The sequence below is a fragment of the Drosophila busckii genome, chromosome 3L (assembly GCF_011750605.1).
Source record: "Drosophila busckii strain San Diego stock center, stock number 13000-0081.31 chromosome 3L, ASM1175060v1, whole genome shotgun sequence".
Taxonomy (NCBI): domain Eukaryota; kingdom Metazoa; phylum Arthropoda; class Insecta; order Diptera; family Drosophilidae; genus Drosophila; species Drosophila busckii.
The window spans coordinates 7121252-7143512 of record NC_046606.1 but is presented as its reverse complement, the minus strand read 5'-3'; the positions used below and the strand labels follow the sequence as shown (position 1 = coordinate 7143512).

Genomic DNA, 22261 nt, shown 5'->3' with positions numbered 1-22261 from the left:
AAGGATTTTCAAAATTGCATAAAAAATTTTTTGAAAAAAATTCATGTCGCAAAAAGTGGCCCAAAAACACAAATTGTCCTTTTTCTCGGAAACTACAAGGACTACATGGATATCCTTTGTAGTGTAGTGCTCATTTAGACCTTTCAGAATATACCACTCGAAGGACGAATGTCCTTACAGGAGCCGAGAAAAACAGCATTTTTCGTATACAGCCTATATCTCCCGTATCCTTTGCAGGATCAGGACGAAATTAGTGCCAAACGAATCTTATTCAAAGGGACTATCATCTGACCAAAGGACATCATTATTGTCCTTGTAATTAAGAAGATACAGCCCTTTTTGTGTTTTTAGCATTTTTCTTAAGCCCTCAGGCTGAAAAATTCTAAGTGTTGGGATAATAAGATGACCCCATAATCCTTGAATGCAGTTCGATAGAGTTTGATCCTGTGAGTGTCGTAAGCTAAAAATTTTTTAAATGTGACTGGATATGGACGGGATATGGCTAATTTTCTCCTATATAGCCTTGCTCATATGCCCCCTCCGGTATGCAACGGGTATCGAATGAAAAGATTTTGTTTATGATTTAAATATTTATTAGTCATTTATCTTATAGCATAAAAAATAAATAAAATTATTACTAAGATCTATTCAGCGCCGCATTGCAGATCACTCTCATCCACATAAAGTCGCACTAGCCCCTTTGATCCTTTGGGAGCTGACATCTGCGCCTTATCGCCCCACTTTAGCTGCCAAATGGAGCTCAACGTCGCCAATGCATCCGGCACGGTGAACGTCTGCTCATCAATGCTTAAATCTAGCCGCCTGGGTAGCTGCGGCTGTTGCTCTAGCTGCTGCAGACGCACATCATCCAACAGGTGCGTGCAATTTGTGGCCAGAAGCACATGCAGATGTGGCAGCTCTGTTAGCACATGGCCCAAGGATAAGCCACTGAGTCGCGGATTGTCGCTAATGTCCAGATAATGTAGTTGTTTGGCTTTGGCTAACTGCTGGGTAAGCTTATAGAGATGTGCATCGTTCAAGCCGCAGCCTGCAAGCTGCAAACGCACAAAACGCTCCGATGTGCCGCTCTCCAGCAGCGCCACCAAACGCTCGCCCAAGGCAAAGCCGCTTTGCTCATCCAATGGCCAACGTATGTAGCTAAGGTTCAAGTGTTCCAAGCGACAAGTGTTTAGCTGCTCCGATAATCTATGCACACTCTGCTGCGTCAGCTGATTAAAACTAATATCAAAGCTGGTCAGCTGATCAAAACCGAGATCGAAGTTCTGAAGCTCATTGAATTCACACTGCGCCAGGCCGAGCGTGGTCAAAGCCCGTCCAGCTGGACTGTTGCAATATTTGTTTAAGGTACGCAGACTGGCATTGCCCAGCGGATTTTGACTTAGCTGCAGCTCCAACAAGTGCTCCAGCTTCTCCATGGCCTCAGCCGACAGCAGCGCATCCAGGCCCTCATAGCTAATGCCATTGCACTTGAGTAGCAAGGACTTTAGTTGCAACAAGGTGGGCAATGCCTTGCCCAGCTGCTGTGCTCCCTCGTTGCCTATGAAGTTGCAACAAAGATCCAGCACAGTGAGACGCGCCTGATGATTTAACGCCTTGAAAATGGGCTCCATTTGAGCTGTCAGTAACCAGAGATTGGCCAACTCCAGCTTGAGTGTGTTCTGCGAGCGTTCCAAGAGCAGTTTGAGCTTGTTGTCCACATCTATCATAAGAGAGATAGTTAAGTTTAATGGCCTTACGTTGAATTAAATTGGGAGTAAACCTTTCTTGAATTGCAGGCACATTTCCTCATAGCGTTGCGCAAGCGGCGAGATTTTCCACTCCAGTATGGTGCTAAGCAGCATGTTTTGCTCCAGCGCCACGCTGACAGCGTCGCTTTCTTCATAGGCAAATCCATCACTTGTTTTTAAACGCAACAAAGGTGTTAAACCAGTTAATCTAAAATAACATCATAATGAGTAACAGATCAAATTGTTGTAGTTTAATTATTTACTTATTGTAGCGTCTGCCTGCCTCCTCTGCTAGCCAGCGCATGTTTATGTCCTGCAACTTTTTGCGCTCCACAGGTACCAGCAGTAGCTCATCCTGCACCTTGACCTTAAAGGATACTGTTGTTGCCAGCACTGGCAGCGCTTGCAGCTTAATAGGCGAAGATTTCTTGGCGGGTGATATGATCAGTTGTATGGCTGCGCCGCATGTGGTGGAATCTGGCTCTGCATGAGCGCGAAAGCCATCTTGGGAATCCTCGCCACTGCCCAAGGGACTCTCGCTGCGAAAACGACAGAAGCCACTGTCCAGTAGCGAGCCCTGGTGCTTAGACTTGCCACTGTGATTGCTACTCATGCTGGAGACACGGGTGAGTGAAAGCTTGCGTGTATTCTTAGAACGCTGATGCTGCTTGGAGCCAGCTGCCTCGAGCAGCACACGATGAGCATCCAGTTCAGGCGGCGTTGCTTGCAGTTCTGTTTCCCAGCTTAAAGCAGAGTCCTGCAGATTCTCCTTGGAGCGACAATTGAGACTGCCAGAGTTGTAACGTTTGCGTTTGCGCTCTGGACCAACGTCGTCGATAAGCCAGCAGTCTGCATCCACTTCATGTTCAGACATCAAGCCAGAGCGCTTCTGTTTAATTTGACTGGAGTTAGAGCTGGAGCCTGAACAAGTGCTGCTGCTACTTGGTTCATCCAAACGGTTTGGACGTTTAAGTTGCGCCATAACGTTTCGATATTCTTTACTGGCACTGCTGCTTTTAGGTGGACTGCTAGCATAGCTACGCCTAATAGGGCGCTGCGGCAAGTCGAACTCATCCTCCTCATCTGTATCACTCGCAGACACACGCGCCTGTGCATTGGTCAAAGGCGCCGCTTGACGCTGACTGCAGATGCCCAACTTCGAAAGCTTGTGCAGCAATTGTTCCCGCAGCTGTGCATACTGCGCTTGCTCGCCATCCAGCAACTGTTGGGACTGTCGCCACCTATCCAACGCCTCAATGCAGGTTTCATTGTAGTCTGTGCGCACTGTAGCATCTGCACCGCGCTCCAACAGCAGCTCGGCCACATCCAGGTATCCATTGGTGCAGGCATCGTACAAGGGCGTGATGCCATCACAGCTGGTGCCACCTTTATCGTTAATTGCCACCGCTGCGCCTTTGTCCAACAGCAGCTCGACTAGATCCCGATAGCCATGATTGCAGGCCTCGTGCAGTGGCAGCCAGCCAGCATGATCCCGCACATTTACCGTGTGTCCCTGCTCGATAAGACGACGTGCCAGCTCCAGATTGCCTGCTATGCAAGCCTGATGCAGCTGCGTCTCTCCCTTGTTATTACGCTTAATGGTGAGCGAGCGATTGCCACGCGTTGTGCGCTGTGGGCGTGGTTTGTCGCTTTCATCCAGATCACTGGCATCTGAGTCGGTGAGCGCATCCAGATCTATATCATCGCCCCAGTCGGGCGTGTTCTGCTGCTGCATGGGCAATGCTTGATCATCATCGTCATCATCATCCTCTCTAAAGGACTCTGCCAACAAATCAATACCTTTGGCTTTGGCTTCCGCTTCCAATTGTTCCAGCAGCAGGTGCATGTTGTGCTTACGCTGCAGCTTATACAAACGCACCAAGGCAATCTTCTCCAGCTTCTGTCGCGTCGTCTCATGCTCCACCTTAGACACTTGGCGCAATGCCTGTTGGTACACATCATGCACTGTCCAGAAGGGCTGCGCCTGCTGCTCACAAATCTCAGCTATGCTACAAAGAGTCGTAAACGCCTCCGTGGGCATATCCTGATTGAGTTCAAACTCCTTCCATAGATACTCCAGAGCCTTGTCAAACTGTTTGTTATCCTTATAGGTTTGATATAAGCTCACATAGATGGGCACCAGACTCTTGCCACGTTCCTCATTTAGCTTCGCAGACTCCAGCATCTTTTGATAGTAAACTAATGCCTTCTCATAGTTTAAAAGATGACAGCAACCGTCGCCTAGACGCTCATACAAATCCTTTAGCTTGCCGTAGTCTACAGAGCTGGTCACCACCAGTTCGTCCAGGCTTTGACAGATCTTGACAACAATGCGTAATGAACGTTCAATGCTGGCGCGATCGTTCTCATCAGGAGTGTGCTTCTTGTAGGCCTTGGTGAGTATCTGCTTGACGCTTGCAAAGTCACCAGCGACTACCAAAATGTCTGCTTTGGTTATCAACGTTTCACATATCTTTTTTACTTTGTTCGGCAGCCGTTTAGCCACATCCAACGCCAAATTACAATAGCGCAAAGCGGCTGCGGCATCCTTCTTCTTGCAGTTATAGAGCAGACTCATGGATATATAACAAAGGTGCGTCAATTCGAATAAATCGTTGTTTTTGCTGATCGTAATCGCCTTGTGAATATACTCAATGGACCCTTCAAAGTTCTCCATGTGCTCCTTGACTACGCCTATATTGAGATAGCACCGCGCTTGCATATCCAGCTGTTCCAGCTTAGTCACTTGTCCCGTAAGCCTGAGCATAGAAACATCTAAATGACAATTCGAACTTTGTATTAAAACTTACTCTTTAATCAATAGCAGACTGTGCAAAAAGTTCTTCTCCGCCTTCTTTAGCTGCTCCATAGCTGCTGATGCTTTACTCTCGGCCAAACTTTGTCCATGCAGCAGATGTACACGGCCCAGTGTTGCATAGGCACGCTGCAGCTCGACTTGGTTCTTCAACCGCTTAGCGATTTCTGAAATGCAAATTTTTGTTACACATTGTGATGAAATTTTTGATATTCGGTACATTACTCAAGTAATCATTAATGTGGTCCTTGGCAGCATCATATTCACATAGCAGCGTATACATTTCACCCAACATGCGCTTTGCCCTAGCTGTCTCCAGCTCCTTGCCCATGCTCGCGTAAATGCTTGCCTCTTGTTTATATTCCTGTGCCGCCTCAATGTATTTGCCAAGCTGATTATAAAAGTCGCCCAGCTGCTTGCAGCCAAGCGCCAATTGTTCGCGGTTGCCATCGGATTTCGCCTTCTCTTTGCGCTTCACATAACGCTTCTCATCCATTAAAAGGTACAATAAAGAAATAATTAACAAACTATCAACAAGTTTTCCCTCCGAAACTTTAATTTGCGCACATTTTGTTAGACAAGTATCATCCAGCATGAACAGGTAATCTATATGTTATCGACCAGCCGCCACATACAAGCCGACCAACACATTATGAACTAGCTATTAAAAGCTTAATAAAATTGCTTACTTAATTTTGACAATTTGGAATATAATAAGAAAATGCCCATGAAGCAAATTTAAAAGGAAAGAAACGGTAATATTAAGTTTTAATAGCCACATACCCACATAATATAGATTTTAGCTTATGCAATTTCAAAATGGCTAAGTCTAGCTATAAAAATTCTAAAATGAGAGCACTGATGCAAACACTGCGATGATCGAATGTCATCGAATACACATCGCTAAGTGTAGCCGGTTGAAAATTTTTCAGCAGCTAAATTAAGGTAAGAGAATTGCGCAAATTGTGCTAAGAACGTGTGTTTTAGATTTGTTAGTCATTGTGCAGCTTGTTAAACATTGATTGGCGTGCGCGTGTGTCATTTGCATATGAGAAAAGTGCATTTAAAGTGCCGTGCCAAAAAATCAATAGACGGAAAATCTGGTGTGGGCTTCCTTTTCGGTTTTTTTTTTTTGTGGTAGCGACAGAGCAGTGCTATGACATGACGTGACTAAAAGTAGTTTTTTCCACGCATTCTATTAACAGACATAAACAGACTATTATTTGTGCAAGCATATATAAATAAAAAGTCAGAACCAATAAATATTTGGTAAGAAGTAATAACGACTAAATGTAAGTAGAGCAAACTGATTTGTCATTTTGCCTTATAACCCTGTCGAAGGTCGGGGGAGGGGCATTGGTAAATAGGAAATGGTAATTTGCATTGATTGGTAATTTGTTTGTGAACTCTTCTTTTAACAGCAATTGCGTGGCAATGGCGAACAACAACTATGCCGGGTTCAACTACGGCGGCACACAATACAATTCGAGCCAAGTTCCGTACCCTGCGGTAACTAATGCGACATATGCAAATGCGGCTGCCTATCAAAGTGCTGCTGCGGCTGCTGGCCAAGGCGGTACCGGTGGCGGTGCTGGGGGGTATGCAGCGGCCGGCGCTGGCGCTGGTGCTGCCCCTTATGGCGGCTACGGTGACTACAGAAATGCAATGCCACCGTACGATGCCACAAAAACATTCTATCAGCAAGCGCCGGCCAGCTACAACCCAGCCTCAGCAGCAGCCGCAGCGGCAGCCGTAAGCAAAACGCATTATTCCGCACCACCCGTGAAGAACCCAAAAGCTATGGGAAAGGATAAGTCAAATGGAACACCGAAGCCACCGCCGCCACCCAGTATGGGACCAGGTAATAACTATAGCGGTTATGATACGGCGCTTTATAATGCTGCCAGCATGTATGTAGCCCAGCAAAAGCCCAACGGTGGTGGTGGGCCCAACAGCAGTTGGTATCAACGCAAAATGGGCCCGACCATACCCGGTGCGGCTGGGATGCGTGGTCTGCGCCCAAAGGCCCCACCCCGGCCACAACAGCTGCACTACTGTGAGGTCTGCAAAATCTCCTGCGCCGGTCCGCAGACCTATCGCGAGCACTTGGAGGGACAGAAGCATAAGAAGCGTGAGGCATCGCTTAAGATGCAGGCAACTGCTACCACTAGTGCTCAAAACCGTGGCAACAACTATCATTGTGAGCTGTGCGATGTCACCTGCACAGGAACTGATGCGTATGCTGCGCATGTCCGCGGCGCCAAGCATCAGAAAGTGGTCAAACTGCATCAGAAGCTAGGGAAACCCATACCCTCAGATGAGCCGAAAAAAATGGGCAAGATTAACTTTGTGCCTGCGGGCGGACCCGGTACACCCGCTACACCGGCCTCAAACAAGTCTGAGTCCATGGAGGGCGGTGAAGATGGCAGCCCACCTGCTAGTGTCGCTAGTGCAGCTGGAGCTGGACAAGAGAGTATGGATGATAACATGGACGACATGGGCGAGAATATGGACAACATAAAGCCCGTGGGCGGTGAATACATTGAAGAGCTCAAAGACGATGATGGCAAGATACTAAGCTTCAATTGCAAGCTGTGCGACTGCAAGTTCAATGATCCCAATGCCAAAGAAATGCACATGAAGGGGCGACGCCATCGCCTGCAATACAAGCGCAAGGTGCAACCAGATTTGGTGGTGGACTTCAAGCCCACACCACGCCAGCGTCGCCTGGCCGAGGCGCGTGCTCAGCGTGCTATAATGTCTTCGCATCGTGGTGGCGATGAGCACGAGGCGCCAGCCTATTGGGAAGAACAACGCACGCGTCAATACAATGAGGAGTATGACTACAACAACTGGATGTCTCGCAGCTTTGGTGGTAACTATTCAATGCTTGAATACACATGAAGATTTAAACTAAATATACAAATTTTAACAGGCGCTCAACGTTTTCAACGTGGCAATATTCCACCAGCTCATTTTAACATGATGCCTAGCGGCAATTTACGTCGGCCAGAGAGCACGGACGATCGTCATGCCATAGCGCGCCATGCCGAGATCTATCCCAAGGAGGAGGAACTACAGACTATACAACGTATTGTCTCGCATACCGAACGCGCACTTAAGCTCGTCTCGGATGTGTTGGCTGAGCACCCGAATTCACCTGAGAGCGAAAACTTGGGTATCAAATCAGAGAAACTTGATAAGCATCCGGAGAAGGATGGACGCGACAATCAGATATTCTCATTCCACAAAGATGCCGACAACGGCGGCAATGTTGTGCGCCTCTTGAAGGGCGTCATGCGCGTTGGCTTTCTGGCCAAGGGACTGCTGTTGCATGGCGACACCGCCGTCGAACTGGTTGTGCTCTGTGCTGAGAAACCAAATCTAAGTCTGTTACAGCGCGTAGCTAATGTGCTGCCCGACAAGCTCAAGGAAGTAGCAGGTATGTTCCACAACCCTATATATACTACATAGACATTATATCTTGAAACTTTCTGTGTCCATTGATTGCACTGCCTGAGTCAAAAGCTAAAGGCAAACAAACTTTTTCCAGAGAAATGTCTAAAAAGAATAACCGAAGATGAAGCAGCCTTTAGTTGAACATTTTTTTATATTTATATCATGGATATGTCTTAGGCAAACCCAAGCACACTTTATTTCATAGTACAACTATCAAAAAGAAATACTACTAGACTACTACTAAACGTTAAACAATTGCACTTTTAGTAATGCGGACTGTAGTGGGAATTATTCATTTTGCCAACAATGAACTAGATGAAAATTTAAATGAATTTTTCATTGAGTTCGTCAACTAACATAATATAAATTTCAATTTATATTTAAAAGTATAAACTGAAACCTATTTTGAAGTTAAGTTATTCGTTATTCAAAATTAAATTTAAATCAGCATTTGCAAAACAAAAAATGAATCATTTTACAACAGTACCTATTAACATTATCTTTTAATTTTTAAACTCACACAAAAAATTAAACTTAAACAAATCACTTACTATATAAATTATTAATATTTCACCCAAACCCTTTACAAGTGTTATAAATTAATCAAACAAAGTGTGATCTTGCTTTTGTGAAGTGTGTGAAAAATTGGTAATACCATGAAATGTGTTTTAAAAGCTACAAATAACAACAACAAAAGAATATATACATAAATGCATATTTACAACAAATATAAATATGAATTTATTTGATGCAAGCAAAAAATAAATCTGTATGAAATGGTTTTTGCGGCTATATACAACACAAGATATATATTTATATATATATAATGTACAGATCTATCTTCTCGTTATTGTGATACCAAGACATATCCATGTCAAAGATCAAGTAAATAATAAACAAAACGCGACAAATTCCAAAAGCAGCAAATGAAAAATCTAATCGTCTGGCCAATTTCACAAACAAAGTGAATTTCGCCGTGAAGTCAAAAACTAAACAAAAAAAATGAACTTTTCGGAGTGAAATATAATTGAAAAGCAAAACTGAGCATATAATTCAAAATGCACAACAATTTATTTGCGCTGGGCAATTTGTGTGGAAAAAGTGTGAAACAAATTATTATCAAATATAATTTAATGTTGAGAGCTGTTGCTGTTGTTGTTAAACACACACCGAATATTAACAACAACAGTCGAAATACAAAATCGAAACAGAATATAAAGATTCAGCCCTCCAACAAACAAAATACAAAACAAAAATAACAGACAGTTGCATAAAAAATATAAAAACGTATTTGCCGTTTTCAGCTTCTCTTTCTGCAGGATAAGATTTGAGACCTTAGCCAATATAGAGATGCTACCCACTTCACACAACCTCCTCACACTCTCTGAGAGGGTGTCAGTCAGGTGTTAAATTGAACAAGTTGTTGCTGCTCCAACAAACGCCCACTGCGTGTGTCTACTCTCTCTCTCTATCTCTCTGCTGGTGATGGAGAATACAAAGGATGCGGAATGGTAACACAAGCCAAGTACGCCGAACTGCGTGCAGCAAGAGAGTGCTTTCTCTTTCTCTCGATCACATGTTGTGTGCGTGTGTGTGGGAACAAGTTTACAAACAAATCAAAAAAAAAATAAATTAACAAACTCGAAGCAAAGGAATATATTTATACAAAGTTTGGGATCTCTTTCACTCGATACTACTCTCTGTCTCTATCTCAATCTCACACTTTCTCGCTGCTCCCCAAACAACGAATATATATAGAAACTATATCAACTGAGAAACTTTGTGTAAATAAAGTCCTTTGGAAAATTGTATGCGGCTCCAATGCAGAAGCAATGTGTTTGATCCACAAATGCAGTAGATACGCATCTAAGGCGCTTAGATATAATTAAACTAACTATTATTGCACATTTTATAAATCACACATACATAGACACACGCGCACCTGGCCATAAATATTGAAGTGTGTGCTGTGTGTTCTGATAACTTGCACTTCAACAACAAAATTTGTTTATTATACAATTTTTTCTTGGGCCAGCAGCAGCTGCTGCTCTCACTATAGAAACGTTGACTATCCAAGCAGCCGCTTTGTGTGTATCAAGCTTGTTTGTCTATGTGTGTATATGTGTTTGTAAAAAAATATATTATAAAAACAAAAAAGCGAACCAAGAAATTGCGACCGAAATTTGTGTGGCGTACTGTAAACTTATTGTGCACAGGTGTTCGTTGTTGTAAACAAAAGAAATGCAAAAAAAAAACTAAAAAAAACCAATGAAAAATAAAATAAAAATTTCGGTCAATATTTTAAGTTTTGTTTTTGCCAAAACTAACAAGCAGTCACAGCCCCGGCACTCAAAAGTCAAATTGCACATTTGCCAATTTATCAAGGCGGGCAATTTTGCTTGTGGCAACAGCTGTGATTGTGATTCGTATCCACCACCCGTGCTCAGCATGCAGCAAATCTTTGTACTTGCATTTGCTGGGCACGGAGCGGCGCATTTGTTAATGGTGTTTACATTTTATTTAACCTAAGGAAGAAACAAACATTTACTATATATTCACTTGAGTTATTGCTTTTGTTAACTGCTGATGTGTCTCATAGTCCACCCTATATATACTATATAGTAATTATATATATATTTTGTGGGAATCCACTCTTGAACTATCTTATAATGTTTGTCTCTTTACTAAGCTCAACATTTAGCGTAGTTGTGTGTAATTGAAACGCTAATTTAACTGCAACTAACACAAGTTCCATTCTATTCTCTGTTGCAGGTGAAACAGAGGTTAACTATCGCGTTGAGGTCAACGCTGAGCAGGCCGCGGTTATAGTGGTCGATGAGGTGGTGTCTGTTAAAATAATACTCACCTCGCCTCTTCTACGCGAGGTCGCCATGAAAATGGAAGATGACGCCCCCCAAGCGGAAACAGAGATTCTGCCACGCGAGCCCTGCCTACAGGTGCGTTGAAATAATAACTATTTAATTTACAATTCACTTACCCCATTATACATTTTAGGCGCTAGCTGCTCTGCGTCATGCCAAATGGTTCCAGGCGCGTGCCACTGGCCTGCAGTCTTGCGTAATGGTCATTCGCATATTGCGTGATCTTTGCCAGCGTACCGCATCCTGGCAAGCACTGCCTCAATGGTCACTGGAGCTGTTAGTTGAGAAGGTTATATCGTCTGCTGGTTTTCCCATTTCGCCCGGCGATTGTTTACGTCGTATTATGGAAGCTTTAGCTTCGGGATTTCTAATTAGTGGTCCAGGTTTGCTGGATCCCTGCGAAAAAGATCCCACAGATGCGTTGCATCCGCTCAGCAAGCAGGAGCGCGAAGATCTCACAGTATCATCTCAGCTTTTCCTGCGCTACATTGCGTTCCGTCAGATGTACAAAGTGCTTGGCATGGAACAGCTGCCAGCCATGAAGTATCCCGTACGCCCTTGGCGCATTAATCGCAAGCGCCGTCGCTCCTCTGGCAAGGCCGGAGGCTTCGGCGCCGAAGCAGAGTGTGTCGAAGCTGATGACACTGTCTCTGAAGAAAAGGTGGCCAGAAAGGATATGCCCTCAACTTCTGCCGCCGCCGCTACTGCTGCCACGGCCTAAACATAATCAGAGCAAACAAGTTATAGGAATACGTAGTCGACAAAACATATTTACAATTAATCAATTTTTCTCAACTCAAATTACCGCAAGTCACAAATTGCGAGCAATAATTATAAACTACACTATTTCCATTTATACAATTTGAAACTGGACATTGCTGAATTCTATGTCCAACAAAGGCAGCAACCAACAAACCCAAAACTAACAAAATGAATAATTAATTGTCATTTCTTATAGACTTAAAAAATATAGTAGTTTAGTTGTGCGGACGTTAATACGCTTTATAAACAATTAATGTATTCAACGCTCCTGCGCTATGCGTTTCAAACATTATAGACCGAAAAAGAAATTTTAATAAATACACTTATATAACTTAATAGCGGTATATATTTTCATTACTTTATAGATAACTGTTCCATTTGGAAAAAGGTTTCTTAGCTGGCATAATTTGTTCTTGAGCAGCACGCTTCTTGGGGCGACTGAAGTCTGGCTCTTGTGCAGCATTTTTGTTTTCCCCTGGATTTAGTAAACATGGCGTAGGCTTACCGTTAGGCTCGTCCACGTAGTCAGCCCATTTGCTCTTACGCTCTTGTGTGCGCTCTGGCTTGCCAGAGCACGTTGGTTCTTCTTGTGCTTTTAATAGTCGTAGCTCATCTTGCGCTTCTTGCTTCTGGCCACGTTCCAGATTTAATTGCTGAACTTTGGTGCGACAAGCGCTGGCATTAAAGTCTCGAAAGAACTCCTTGCCCAGGAATTGCTTTTGGCGGCAGATTTTGCATTCCCACTTATTGGCCTTTTTCACAATGTCCACCTGCAAATATTTGTATACATTGGCTTTATTTAATGCTAGTTTAAGCTGTAGCTTACTTACCTGATATAAACTGCAGTGTGCACATTGCAAAACTCGAAATTCTTGCGGCATTGTGCTGGTTTATATTTGTAAAAGAATTGAAAAATAGCTTTTATCGAAACTCACATTGCGTCGGCTGCTATCGATAAGTTGCGCTTTTGTTATCGCTGGATCAGCTGTTCGTCGCAAATAAACGACTGAGCATTTTGTTTAAAGATGCGTTTGGTATGTGTTGAAGAATAATTAAGTGTTTTTATCAGCCGCAGTAATAAAATAATAAAATGATTGTTCAATTTGTAGTACTGTCTGAGTGGAGACTTGGCCAAGCCATGCTACATCATCACCTTCAAGGGTCTGCGCATAATGTTGGACTGTGGCCTGACGGAGCAGACAGTGCTGAACTTTTTGCCGCTTCCCTTTGTACAGAGCCTGAAGCTGTCCAATTTACCCAACTATGTGCAGACCACTGACCATGATCCTCATATGGATGGCGAACTGAAAGAGTGTTGCGGTCGTGTATTTGTGGACTCGGTGCCAGAGTTCAATTTACCAATGGACAAAATGATGGATTTTAGCGAAGTGGATGTAATACTCATCTCTAATTATCTTAACATGCTGGCACTGCCGTACATTACGGAGAACACTGGATTTAAGGGCAAAGTTTATGCAACGGAGCCAACACTGCAGATTGGCCGCTTTTTCCTTGAGGAGCTGGTGGACTACATTGAGGTGTCGCCCAAGGCCTGCACAGCGCGTGTGTGGAAAGATAGGCTGCATCTGCTGCCAAGTCCGTTGAGTGAAGCCTTTCGTGCGAAAAAGTGGCGCACTATCTTTAATCTAAAGGATGTGCAAGGCAGCTTGTCCAAAGTGACCATAATGGGCTACGACGAGAAGCTGGATATACTTGGTGCCTTTATAGCGACACCTGTTAGCTCCGGATACTGCTTGGGTTCCAGCAATTGGGTGCTGAGCACAGCGCACGAGAAGATTTGTTATGTGAGCGGCTCCTCAACTCTGACCACACATCCGAGGCCCATTAACCAGTCGGCACTAAAGCATGCGGATGTTTTGATAATGACAGGACTAACTCAGGCGCCTACGGTGAATCCCGATACCAAGCTGGGCGAGCTATGCATGAACGTTGCATTGACAATAAGAAATAATGGGTCCGCTTTAATACCTTGCTATCCATCTGGCGTCGTATATGATTTGTTTGAATGTCTTACGCAAAATCTGGAGAATGCTGGACTCAATAATGTGCCCATGTTTTTCATATCACCCGTGGCGGACAGTTCGCTGGCCTACTCCAACATCTTGGCGGAATGGCTGAGCTCGGCAAAGCAGAACAAGGTTTATCTGCCTGATGATCCTTTTCCACATGCCTTCTATTTGCGCAACAACAAGCTGAAGCACTATAACCATGTGTTCTCGGAAGGATTTAGCAAGGACTTTCGGCAGGTGAGTACAGTTCTTACTTTCCAGCAACTGTTTATTAATTCATTCCTTTGCTTTCAGCCCTGTGTTGTGTTTTGTGGTCATCCTAGTTTACGCTTTGGCGATGCTGTGCATTTTATTGAAATGTGGGGCAATAATCCAAATAATTCCATTATTTTCACTGAGCCCGACTTTCCTTATCTGCAAGTATTGGCGCCGTTTCAGCCGCTGGCCATGAAGGCTTTCTACTGTCCCATAGACACCTCACTTAACTATCAGCAGGCCAACAAGCTGATCAAGGAGCTTAAGCCCAATGTGCTGGTCATACCGGAGGCCTACACAAAGCCACATCCTTCAGCGCCCAATTTGTTTATCGAACAGCCAGACAAGAAGATCATTACATTCAAGTGCGGTGAGATTATCAGACTGCCGCTTAAGCGTAAGCTGGATCGCGTCTACATTGCATCTGAGCTGGCGCAGAAGATAGTGGCGCGTGAGGTGGCCAATGGTGTGTCGCTATCCACGCTCACGGGCGTGCTGCAGGTCAAGGACAAGGTGCACTGCATTCAGGCTTGCGCAGAGAGTATCAAAGTGGATCCCAGCTCGAGCAGCGTCAGCAATCCAGCGCCTACAAAGGAGGATGTGCTGAAGAATGTCAAGTATGAATACGGTAGCATTGATGTGGACGCGCTGCTGAAGCGTCTGGCGCAGGACGGCTTCTCCAATATCAAAATGGATCGCACTGGTGGCTCGCTAACGCTGCAGCTAATAAACGAGGATACGACAATTAAATTTGAGGACAATGAAACGCACATAATATGCGGTGGCAAGCCGACGACGCGACTAAAGCTACGCGACACTTTGCTGAAATGTTTGCAAAGCTTTTAAGTACTAGTATTTTGTATTATTAAGTCATAAACTTAGAAATCGTAAAACAAACAACAAACCTGCACTAAAGCTTATTATTTAAGATGTCGGCGCAGCGTAAGCAGGTCTCCTCTTGCGTTTGCTCCAAGCTGAAGCGACGACAACGTGGACAAAGAGCTTGCTGCAGCGTCGTCAGCTCAAGCTTTGTGCTTGCTTGCAGCTTTGACTGCACGTTGACGCTGCCCACCTGCAACAGCTCGCAGAGCTCTGTATTGTTAAGCGACACATCCAGTTGTCCTTGCAGTGGCAGCAGCAGTTTTTGTTGCTCCAACGTATCACAGTTGATGCTCACAGCTAGTTGCCAACTGTTTACATCGCCCGCCTGCTGATTGACTGCTCGCTTGATATCCAAGGCTGTGTTGACAATTTGCGCTGCCTGTTCATTGCGCCAAGTGGGCAAAGCGTGTACTGTGTGCTCATGAAAAGCGCTGCCTGTGCCATCATAGTAACTCCAGCTTTCCTCTATAAGAAAAGGTGTTATGGGCCACAAGGCTTTGCAGAGCTGCTTATAGCAGTGGCCCAAGGTGCCAACTATAGCCTGCAGCTGCTGCTGATTGCCGCAGTAAAGACGATCCTTGATTAGATGCACATAAATACCAGACACCTGATTGGCTATAAAGGTCTGTATGCTGGCCACCACACGATTGTACTCATACGCATTGTAGAGGCGTTGTATCTAGAAGATAAACATACATTAACTAATTGTATAGCTGCGAGTCTAAATCATACTTACTTCCTGCTCAAAGTCTAGCAGACTATGCAGCAAGTATTTATTTAGATAGCTCTCATCTTGGCCTGCCGCGGACAGCTGCTGCGTTGAGCTCAAGCTCAAAACGCCATTCAGATAACGCAGCGTGCCACGCACTTTGCTCAGATTCTCCGCCGCCTGATGCAGCAGCTTATCGCTCACTGTTATGGACATGTGCTGAGTGCCATGGGACGCCACCCACCAGCGCAGCGCATCCGTGCCATACTTTTTGGTAATATCTTTGGGAGAAATAACATTGCCTAGCGACTTGGACATCTTGTGTCCCTCCTCATCCACAGTAAAGCCATGCACAAACAGCGCTCTGCAATGTATTAGAATAAAGCAACAGCTACTGCTAAGGCCACGTTAAACTCACTTGTAAGGCGCGCAGTTTCTAGCAGCTATGCTGGTTAGCAGCGAGGATTGAAACCAGCCCGTAAACTGATCGTAGCCCTCCAGATACAGATCCGCTACTTGTTGCTCATTCTTCAGCACAGCAGACCAAGTGCTGCCCGAGTCAAACCATATATCAAATATATCGCTGCCTTTTACTAACTGCTCCACTTTACAGTCCAGCTGCTCCAGCAGCGCAGCTGGCAGTAGTTCCTCCAATGGCGTAGACCACCAAAAGTCCATATTACCCTGCTGCTGCAGTAGGCTGCACAAATGCTCAATGAGCGCTTCATGCAGCACCACTTGCTTGTTGTCCTTTCTATAGAGCACTGGTATGGGCACACCCCAGGCACGTTGTCTGGATATGCACCAGTAGGGACGCTTGGCCAGCTGCGTTAGCATTGCCTTCTTGCTGGCTTCTGCATTGACGCGCGGATAAATCTCCACTTGCTCCAGCGCTGTCGCTGCGGGCGCCTTCAAGCGCTCCGTATTGATGAACCACTGCTCGCTGGCACGTATGATGACAGGCTGCTTGGTGCGCCAGTCTATGGGATAGGAATGCTCAAACTGCGATACGTGCACCACATCTTCGCCCAAATGCTGCAGCACCAGAGGATTGCCCTGCTCAAGTACTACTTGTCCACGCAGAAATTCAGGCGCTTGCTCAGTATAAATGCCCGCTTCATCTACAAAACACTTCACTGGCAACTGCTGCGCCAGACTTATAAGAAAATCATCTGGCCCATGAGCGGGCGCTGTATGCACCAGTCCCGTGCCCTTGCTATCCTGCACATGGCTAGCCTCAAAGAAGGGTAATCCAGTTTGCGTCTTATCTATAGGATGTTGATAGCTACAAGCGCTTAAAGTGCTGCCTGGCAAACGTGCCACAGGCTCACACTGCAGCTGCGTTGTGCGTTCAAAGTCCTCCAACAAAGCAGCCGCTATTAAATAGAGCTCATCTGTGCTGCGTTGTGGTAGTTTAACCAGCACATATTCCAGCGAGCTGTTGTAGCATATAGCCTGATTGCTGGGCAAAGTCCAAGGCGTGGTGGTCCAGACAAGAGCATAGATGCGCTTGCCTTCAGCTGCCGGAACTGCAGGCAAAGCATTTAAAGCAAAACGCACATAAAGCGAGGGACTTTTGAAGTGTGCATCATACTCCAGCTCTGCCTCCGCCAAGGCTGTTCTGCAAGGTACACCAAATATAGACTTCGGCTCAACTAATTCATAAAATCAACTCACTTGGAAGAGGGCGACCAGTAGACGGGCTTCAGATCACGATAGACGAGACCGCTTTTAAAAAGCTTATGGAACATGTGCAGCTGATTGGCTATGAAGTCCGGTCGAAAGGTAAGATAAATATGCTCCGGCTGCCAGCTGGCCAAAATGCCCCAGCTGCGAAATTCTTGCTGCTGCGATGTTATGGTCTCCAAAGCAAAAGCACGACCTGCAATATACAAGCTTAACAATTTTTTCTTACATTTATGACCCAACATTACATTTCTGTCTAATCTGCAATGCGCTTTGCTCGCCCGTTGCTGCATTTGTTGCCTTCAGCTCAATGGGCAGTCCATGGCAATCCCAGCCAGGTATGTAGTTAACCTGCTGACCATGTGCTACACGCTGACGCAGCGTTATATCTTTGAGTATCTTGTTAACAGCATGGCCCATGTGCAGCTGTCCATTGGCATAAGGCGGTCCATCGTGGAGCACAAACCCAGGCTGTTGCTTATGCTGCTGCTGATACGCATAAGCAGCTGCAAGCTTTGACTGTGGAGTAAACAAATATTATATACGACGCTTTGACTTTTGTACTGAACTTACCTCTAGTATGTGCCGCTCCTGCTCCTCACGTTTGCCTTGAGTCAGACGATTGGGAAACTTTGTTTTAGGCAGATTAATAGTATCTGTGTATTTCTTTGCATCTTTCTTGGCTGTTTTCACAGAGTAAAAACGTTGCACTAGGAGTTTATTAAATGCACGCAACATCTTTGCATAATCAAAACAAAAGCAACCGGCAGAATAAACAGCTGATCAAACTGACAAGCTTAGCTAACTTTACAATCGATAATTATCGAAAACACTAATGTAACGTTAATTGAAATTTAAAATTGCAAGCAGCACAAAACTATTACTAGCTGAGTTAATTATTCTTTATTTCATGACATTTTTGCATTTTTTGGAGCGTTTAAAAAATGAGTAAAAAGTTGTAGCTTATTCAATTTTACTTCTTGTCTTTTGGTGGCTCATCTTTCTTGGGTGCATCTGGTTTCTTGGCTTCAGCTTTAGGTGGCTCTGGTTTTTTATCCTTGTCCGCCTTGGGTGCATCAGCCTTTTTCTCATCCTTACCTTCCTTCTTTTTGTCTTTATCACCTTTAGGCGGCGCCTTAGTTGTACCATCTGCTGCCATGCTGGCGGCCAGTGTATTGGCTTTGGCCAGCACTTCGTCAATATCACCGACCATGTAAAAAGCAATTTCCGGTATGTCATCATATTCGCCATTGAGCAAGCGCTTGAAGCCATCAACGGACTTCTCTATAGGCACCATCTTGCCCGGAGAGCCAGTAAATACCTCGGCCACTTGGAATGGCTGTGAGAGGAAGCGCTGCATTTTACGTGCACGAGCCACAGTTAGCTTGTCTTCCTCAGAAAGCTCATCCATGCCCAAAATAGCAATAATATCCTGTAGAGATTTATAGCCCTGCAGCGTCTTCTGCACCGCACGAGCCACATTGTAGTGCTCCTCACCCACAATATCTGGATCGAGAATGCGCGAGGAGGAGTCCAGCGGATCGACAGCTGGATAAATGCCCAGCTCAGCAATGGGACGCGACAGCACGGTAGTTGCATCCAAGTGGGAGAAGGTAGCAGCTGGCGCAGGATCTGTTAAATCATCAGCTGGTACATAGACAGCCTGGACAGAGGTAATAGAGCCATTCTTGGTACTGGTAATGCGCTCCTGCATTGTGCCCATGTCAGTTCCTAGCGTTGGCTGATAGCCCACAGCGGAAGGTATGCGTCCCAGCAGAGCAGACACCTCCGATCCAGCCTGAGTAAAGCGGAAGATGTTGTCTATGAATAACAGCACATCCTGGCCATCTACGTCACGGAAGTACTCGGCAATGGTTAGACCCGTGAGCACCACGCGACTGCGGGCGCCTGGGGGCTCATTCATCTGCCCATAGACCAGCGCTACTTTTGAGCTATCATTTTCCAGTGAGATTACCTTGGACTCGATCATCTCATGGTACAAATCGTTGCCTTCGCGCGTGCGCTCGCCAGCACCCACAAACACAGAGTAGCCACCATGTGACTTGGCAATGTTGTTGATGAGCTCCATGATGAGCACAGTTTTGCCCACGCCGGCGCCGCCAAACAGCCCAATCTTGCCGCCCTTGACATAGGGTGCCAGCAGATCAATAACCTTAATGCCAGTTACAAGTATCTCTGGCTTGACGCTCAGCTCCTCCAAAGTAGGCGCCTCATTATGAATAAACGAGTAGAAGTCGCTCTTTACCTCACCACGCTCATCAATAGGATCACCCACAACGTTGATGATGCGACCCAGCACCGCCTTGCCCACAGGCACTCTAATGGGAAAGCCAGTATCGACCACTCTCTGGCCACGACGCAGACCCTCAGTGGAGTCCATGGCCACGCCACGCACCACGTTGTTGCCCAAATGATGGAAAACCTTCAAAGTCAAATTAAAGTTTAAAAAAAGCTAAACATTTTGAGTAAATGTCTAGCTCACCTCAACCACCAGATGTTCAATAGATGCATCCATAATCTCCATGGCGTTCATCACCTCAGGCACCTCATCGGGAAAGTATACATCGATTACGGGTCCAATAACGGCGTGTATAACACCCTCCTTACGCTTGGTAAGCAAATCGGCCAAATCGGCTTTACCTTTGCCATCGCCACTTTTCTTGGGTTTGTCCTTTGACTTGGAAGGCTCACAGGACTTGTCCCCTTTGTCACTGCCGCCAACATGATCCTTAACCACGCCCTCACAAGGATCTACGACCTTGCTACAGGGATCCTTCTCACACTTGCTGCTTACATGCTGAAGGATAGCCTCTCGTTCCTTGTCGGTCGTGTCACAGGGATCCTTGCCATCTGAGGCGCTGCATCTAAAGAGCAATTGGCCAGCATGCAAGGCACGAGCGTGCAATGAATACATAGCATGTCCTGATTGAGGTCCATGCTTTAAGCCAATTTTGGCGCAGGCTTCGACGGTTTAAATTTAGCTGAGTTAAACTATACAAAACATAAAGAGCCGCACTTACCTGTGGCCAATCTTGTCCAGCTTTGCAACATTTTTATATATATTTCAGTTTTTTATTTTATCAGATTGAAGTGCACTCGACTCTACGAAAAGTTTTTGCGAATAAATTTCTTGCCCTTTCGGTTTGACAGCTTCAAAGTCTTTTTACGCTAGTGACAGTGTATCTATCGATAATCCAGCAATCGAAAATATCAATGGGAATGTGATGGAATAAAGTAACCATGGCAACCTTTAGTTTGGCTTCAACAACCTCTGCAATGGACGTGCTTTCAATTTATAGCTCACCCGTTATAGAATTTACAGCAACGCAGCCATTGGAAAGGCAGAATGCACTGGTGGACAACTGTACGGGCACTGATCCGCCTCCAGCCAACGCAGATAAGCTGACAGAAACGCATACGAAGAAACAAGTGGCCACACAAACGGAACACATTTGCAGCAGCGAGTCAGCGGACTACGATGAGCGTGCGCTGGCCAAATGGCTGCGTCAGATCTATCCACTAGTGGAGCTGGAGCTGAGTCAGCCCACGCCACTAATGGATGAGCAGTGTAGTGAATGCTCACTACAGGAGCAACTGCAAGTGCACACATACCAAAAGCTTAGCCTGCACAGCATGGAGAACTCGCAAGGCTTGGCCAGCTGGCTCTGCGTGCACACCAACAATGCGCCCGTGCTGGTGGTCACCACTGTGGCGCCGCATGACGACTGGTGCGAGCATGTGGAGCAACAGCTGCAGCTCTATGTGCCCGAGCGCATGTCCCAGGGCAGCTATGTGGTTTATACGCTGTCCAAAAGTGTGCCCTTAAAGTCCTGCCTGCGCAGCTTGACCACAAATGGTTTTAACAAGAACATCTTTGCTGGTGCCAGCATGGATGGCGAGCTCTTTGTGTGGACATATGAACAGGCTACAATGGATGTGCAGCAGCTGCATAATGTGAGTACCGCACAGGGTGCAGCGGTGGCGCTGGATTGGTCGACAGAGCAGCAGCTGCTGGTGGGTTATACCAATGGAGTTGTGCAGCAATGGCAGCTGGGACAACAGATGACACTGGAATGGCAGTTAGTTGTTATAGTTGCAGTTAACTGCAGACTTTACTATAAATAATTGCTTCCAGATACACGCTGCCTGCCACTGTGGCTGCTGAGCTGACTACAATGCTGTCGCTGGGTCTGGATGATTTGGTGTTGGGCACCAACGATGGTGGTGTCTATCGCTGCTGGAGCACGGCACCTCAAGTGTCGACGGATAAGACCAACAAACAGTTCCAATTGCTGCCGCTGCGTAGACATCGTTTTATGGTTTCATCCCTGCTTAGAACTCAGCTCAATGGACAGCAGCTGGTAATAAGCTGTGATCTCAGTGGACAGGCTTATTATCATGATATGCGTCATGAGGATGAGGTACGCTAGTCGCCCAATGTTGCAGAACTTTGCTTATATATGTTTGCTTGCAGGATACGGCGCAGCTTATAGTGCAAATACCGCTGCCCTTTAAGAACTCGATCGCCTGCAGTCGCGATGGCAATATCATCTACTGTCCTAGCTCCGATGGCGCCTTGGAGTATTACAGAGTCGGCGATGGTGCACAGGCACATGTCAAAGGAGTGCTACGTGGTCGTGGCAATCTTATACGCCTGAGCGACAATGGGTAAGGACATACAATTACAATTTTTGTCCACATTTAGAACTATCTTCTATGCTCGCAGCTGCTGGCTAATTACAGGACTCTATGGCAATGAATTTCAAATATTTTACATAGAAAACAATTTAGCTGCGAATTAAACTTGGACTTTACATATCATTTTATATAGCTGCGCTTAAGTTTATTTAAATGTTGCTATTTACACGAGTTTCTAATAAAACATAAAAATAGATTTTGCTGCATTTAAAAGTATTGTAAATATGGCTTGTGGCGCCAGCATTTAGATAAAAATAAAAGAATTCATAATTGTTCGTCTTCACATGCGCGTGATGTACAAAGTTATATAAAAT

At 45.4% G+C, this 22261-nt stretch overlaps 7 protein-coding genes across 12 annotated transcripts; 3 read left to right on the top strand and 4 right to left on the bottom strand.

The window, feature by feature from the left end:
* Positions 1-605: 605 nt before the first annotated feature.
* Positions 606-5105, bottom strand: LOC108599934 (tonsoku-like protein). Its single transcript, XM_017987152.1, has 5 exons — positions 4789-5105; positions 4559-4730; positions 2012-4507; positions 1781-1956; positions 606-1720 (listed from the first exon to the last, which is right to left on the bottom strand). Exons 1-5 carry the CDS (start codon positions 5057-5059, stop codon positions 645-647), a joined length of 4191 nt encoding a protein of 1396 aa, XP_017842641.1. The 5' UTR covers positions 5060-5105; the 3' UTR covers positions 606-644.
* A 338-nt stretch (positions 5106-5443) lies between these two features.
* On the top strand, positions 5444-12002 carry LOC108600694 (zinc finger RNA-binding protein). 5 transcript variants are annotated; one of them, XM_017988413.2, is made up of 6 exons: positions 5444-5508; positions 5985-6424; positions 6482-7438; positions 7499-8005; positions 10795-10979; positions 11038-12002. In XM_017988413.2, the coding sequence occupies exons 2-6, from the start codon at positions 5998-6000 to the stop codon at positions 11623-11625; spliced, it is 2664 nt and encodes an 887-aa protein (XP_017843902.1). In that variant the 5' UTR covers positions 5444-5508; positions 5985-5997; the 3' UTR covers positions 11626-12002. The 5 variants fall into 5 exon arrangements, 3 of the variants coding, with proteins under 3 accessions (XP_017843902.1, XP_017843900.1, XP_017843901.1); XR_001915197.1 differs by lacking the exon at positions 11038-12002 and adding an exon at positions 9327-9547 and having other exon boundaries at positions 5985-7438; positions 10795-10869; XR_001915198.1 differs by lacking the exon at positions 11038-12002 and adding an exon at positions 9327-9605 and having other exon boundaries at positions 5985-7438; positions 10795-10813.
* A 23-nt stretch (positions 12003-12025) lies between these two features.
* LOC108597979 (MRN complex-interacting protein) lies at positions 12026-12588 on the bottom strand. The gene is made up of 2 exons (XM_017984596.1): positions 12497-12588; positions 12026-12436 (listed from the first exon to the last, which is right to left on the bottom strand). Exons 1-2 carry the CDS (start codon positions 12545-12547, stop codon positions 12026-12028), a joined length of 462 nt encoding a protein of 153 aa, XP_017840085.1. The 5' UTR covers positions 12548-12588.
* Positions 12589-12625: 37 nt separating this feature from the next.
* LOC108600886 (integrator complex subunit 9) lies at positions 12626-14850 on the top strand. Its single transcript, XM_017988706.1, has 3 exons — positions 12626-12700; positions 12776-13933; positions 13991-14850. The coding sequence occupies exons 1-3, from the start codon at positions 12692-12694 to the stop codon at positions 14795-14797; spliced, it is 1974 nt and encodes a 657-aa protein (XP_017844195.1). The 5' UTR covers positions 12626-12691; the 3' UTR covers positions 14798-14850.
* On the bottom strand, positions 14807-17966 carry LOC108600885 (isoleucine--tRNA ligase, mitochondrial). The gene is made up of 6 exons (XM_017988705.1): positions 17802-17966; positions 17477-17747; positions 17220-17424; positions 15961-17163; positions 15570-15906; positions 14807-15512 (listed from the first exon to the last, which is right to left on the bottom strand). Exons 1-6 carry the CDS (start codon positions 17964-17966, stop codon positions 14862-14864), a joined length of 2832 nt encoding a protein of 943 aa, XP_017844194.1. The 3' UTR covers positions 14807-14861.
* Positions 17967-18121: 155 nt separating this feature from the next.
* Positions 18122-20370, bottom strand: LOC108600368 (ATP synthase subunit beta, mitochondrial). The gene is made up of 3 exons (XM_017987906.1): positions 20270-20370; positions 19732-20210; positions 18122-19671 (listed from the first exon to the last, which is right to left on the bottom strand). The coding sequence occupies exons 1-3, from the start codon at positions 20298-20300 to the stop codon at positions 18202-18204; spliced, it is 1980 nt and encodes a 659-aa protein (XP_017843395.1). The 5' UTR covers positions 20301-20370; the 3' UTR covers positions 18122-18201.
* Positions 20371-20384: 14 nt separating this feature from the next.
* Positions 20385-22202, top strand: LOC108600371. Of its 2 annotated transcripts, none has more exons than XM_017987908.1 (4): positions 20385-21328; positions 21385-21670; positions 21736-21917; positions 21976-22202. In XM_017987908.1, the coding sequence occupies exons 1-4, from the start codon at positions 20490-20492 to the stop codon at positions 22049-22051; spliced, it is 1383 nt and encodes a 460-aa protein (XP_017843397.1). In that variant the 5' UTR covers positions 20385-20489; the 3' UTR covers positions 22052-22202. The 2 variants fall into 2 exon arrangements, with proteins under 2 accessions (XP_017843397.1, XP_017843396.1); XM_017987907.1 differs by having other exon boundaries at positions 21724-21917.
* The last annotated feature ends 59 nt before the right edge of the window (positions 22203-22261 follow it).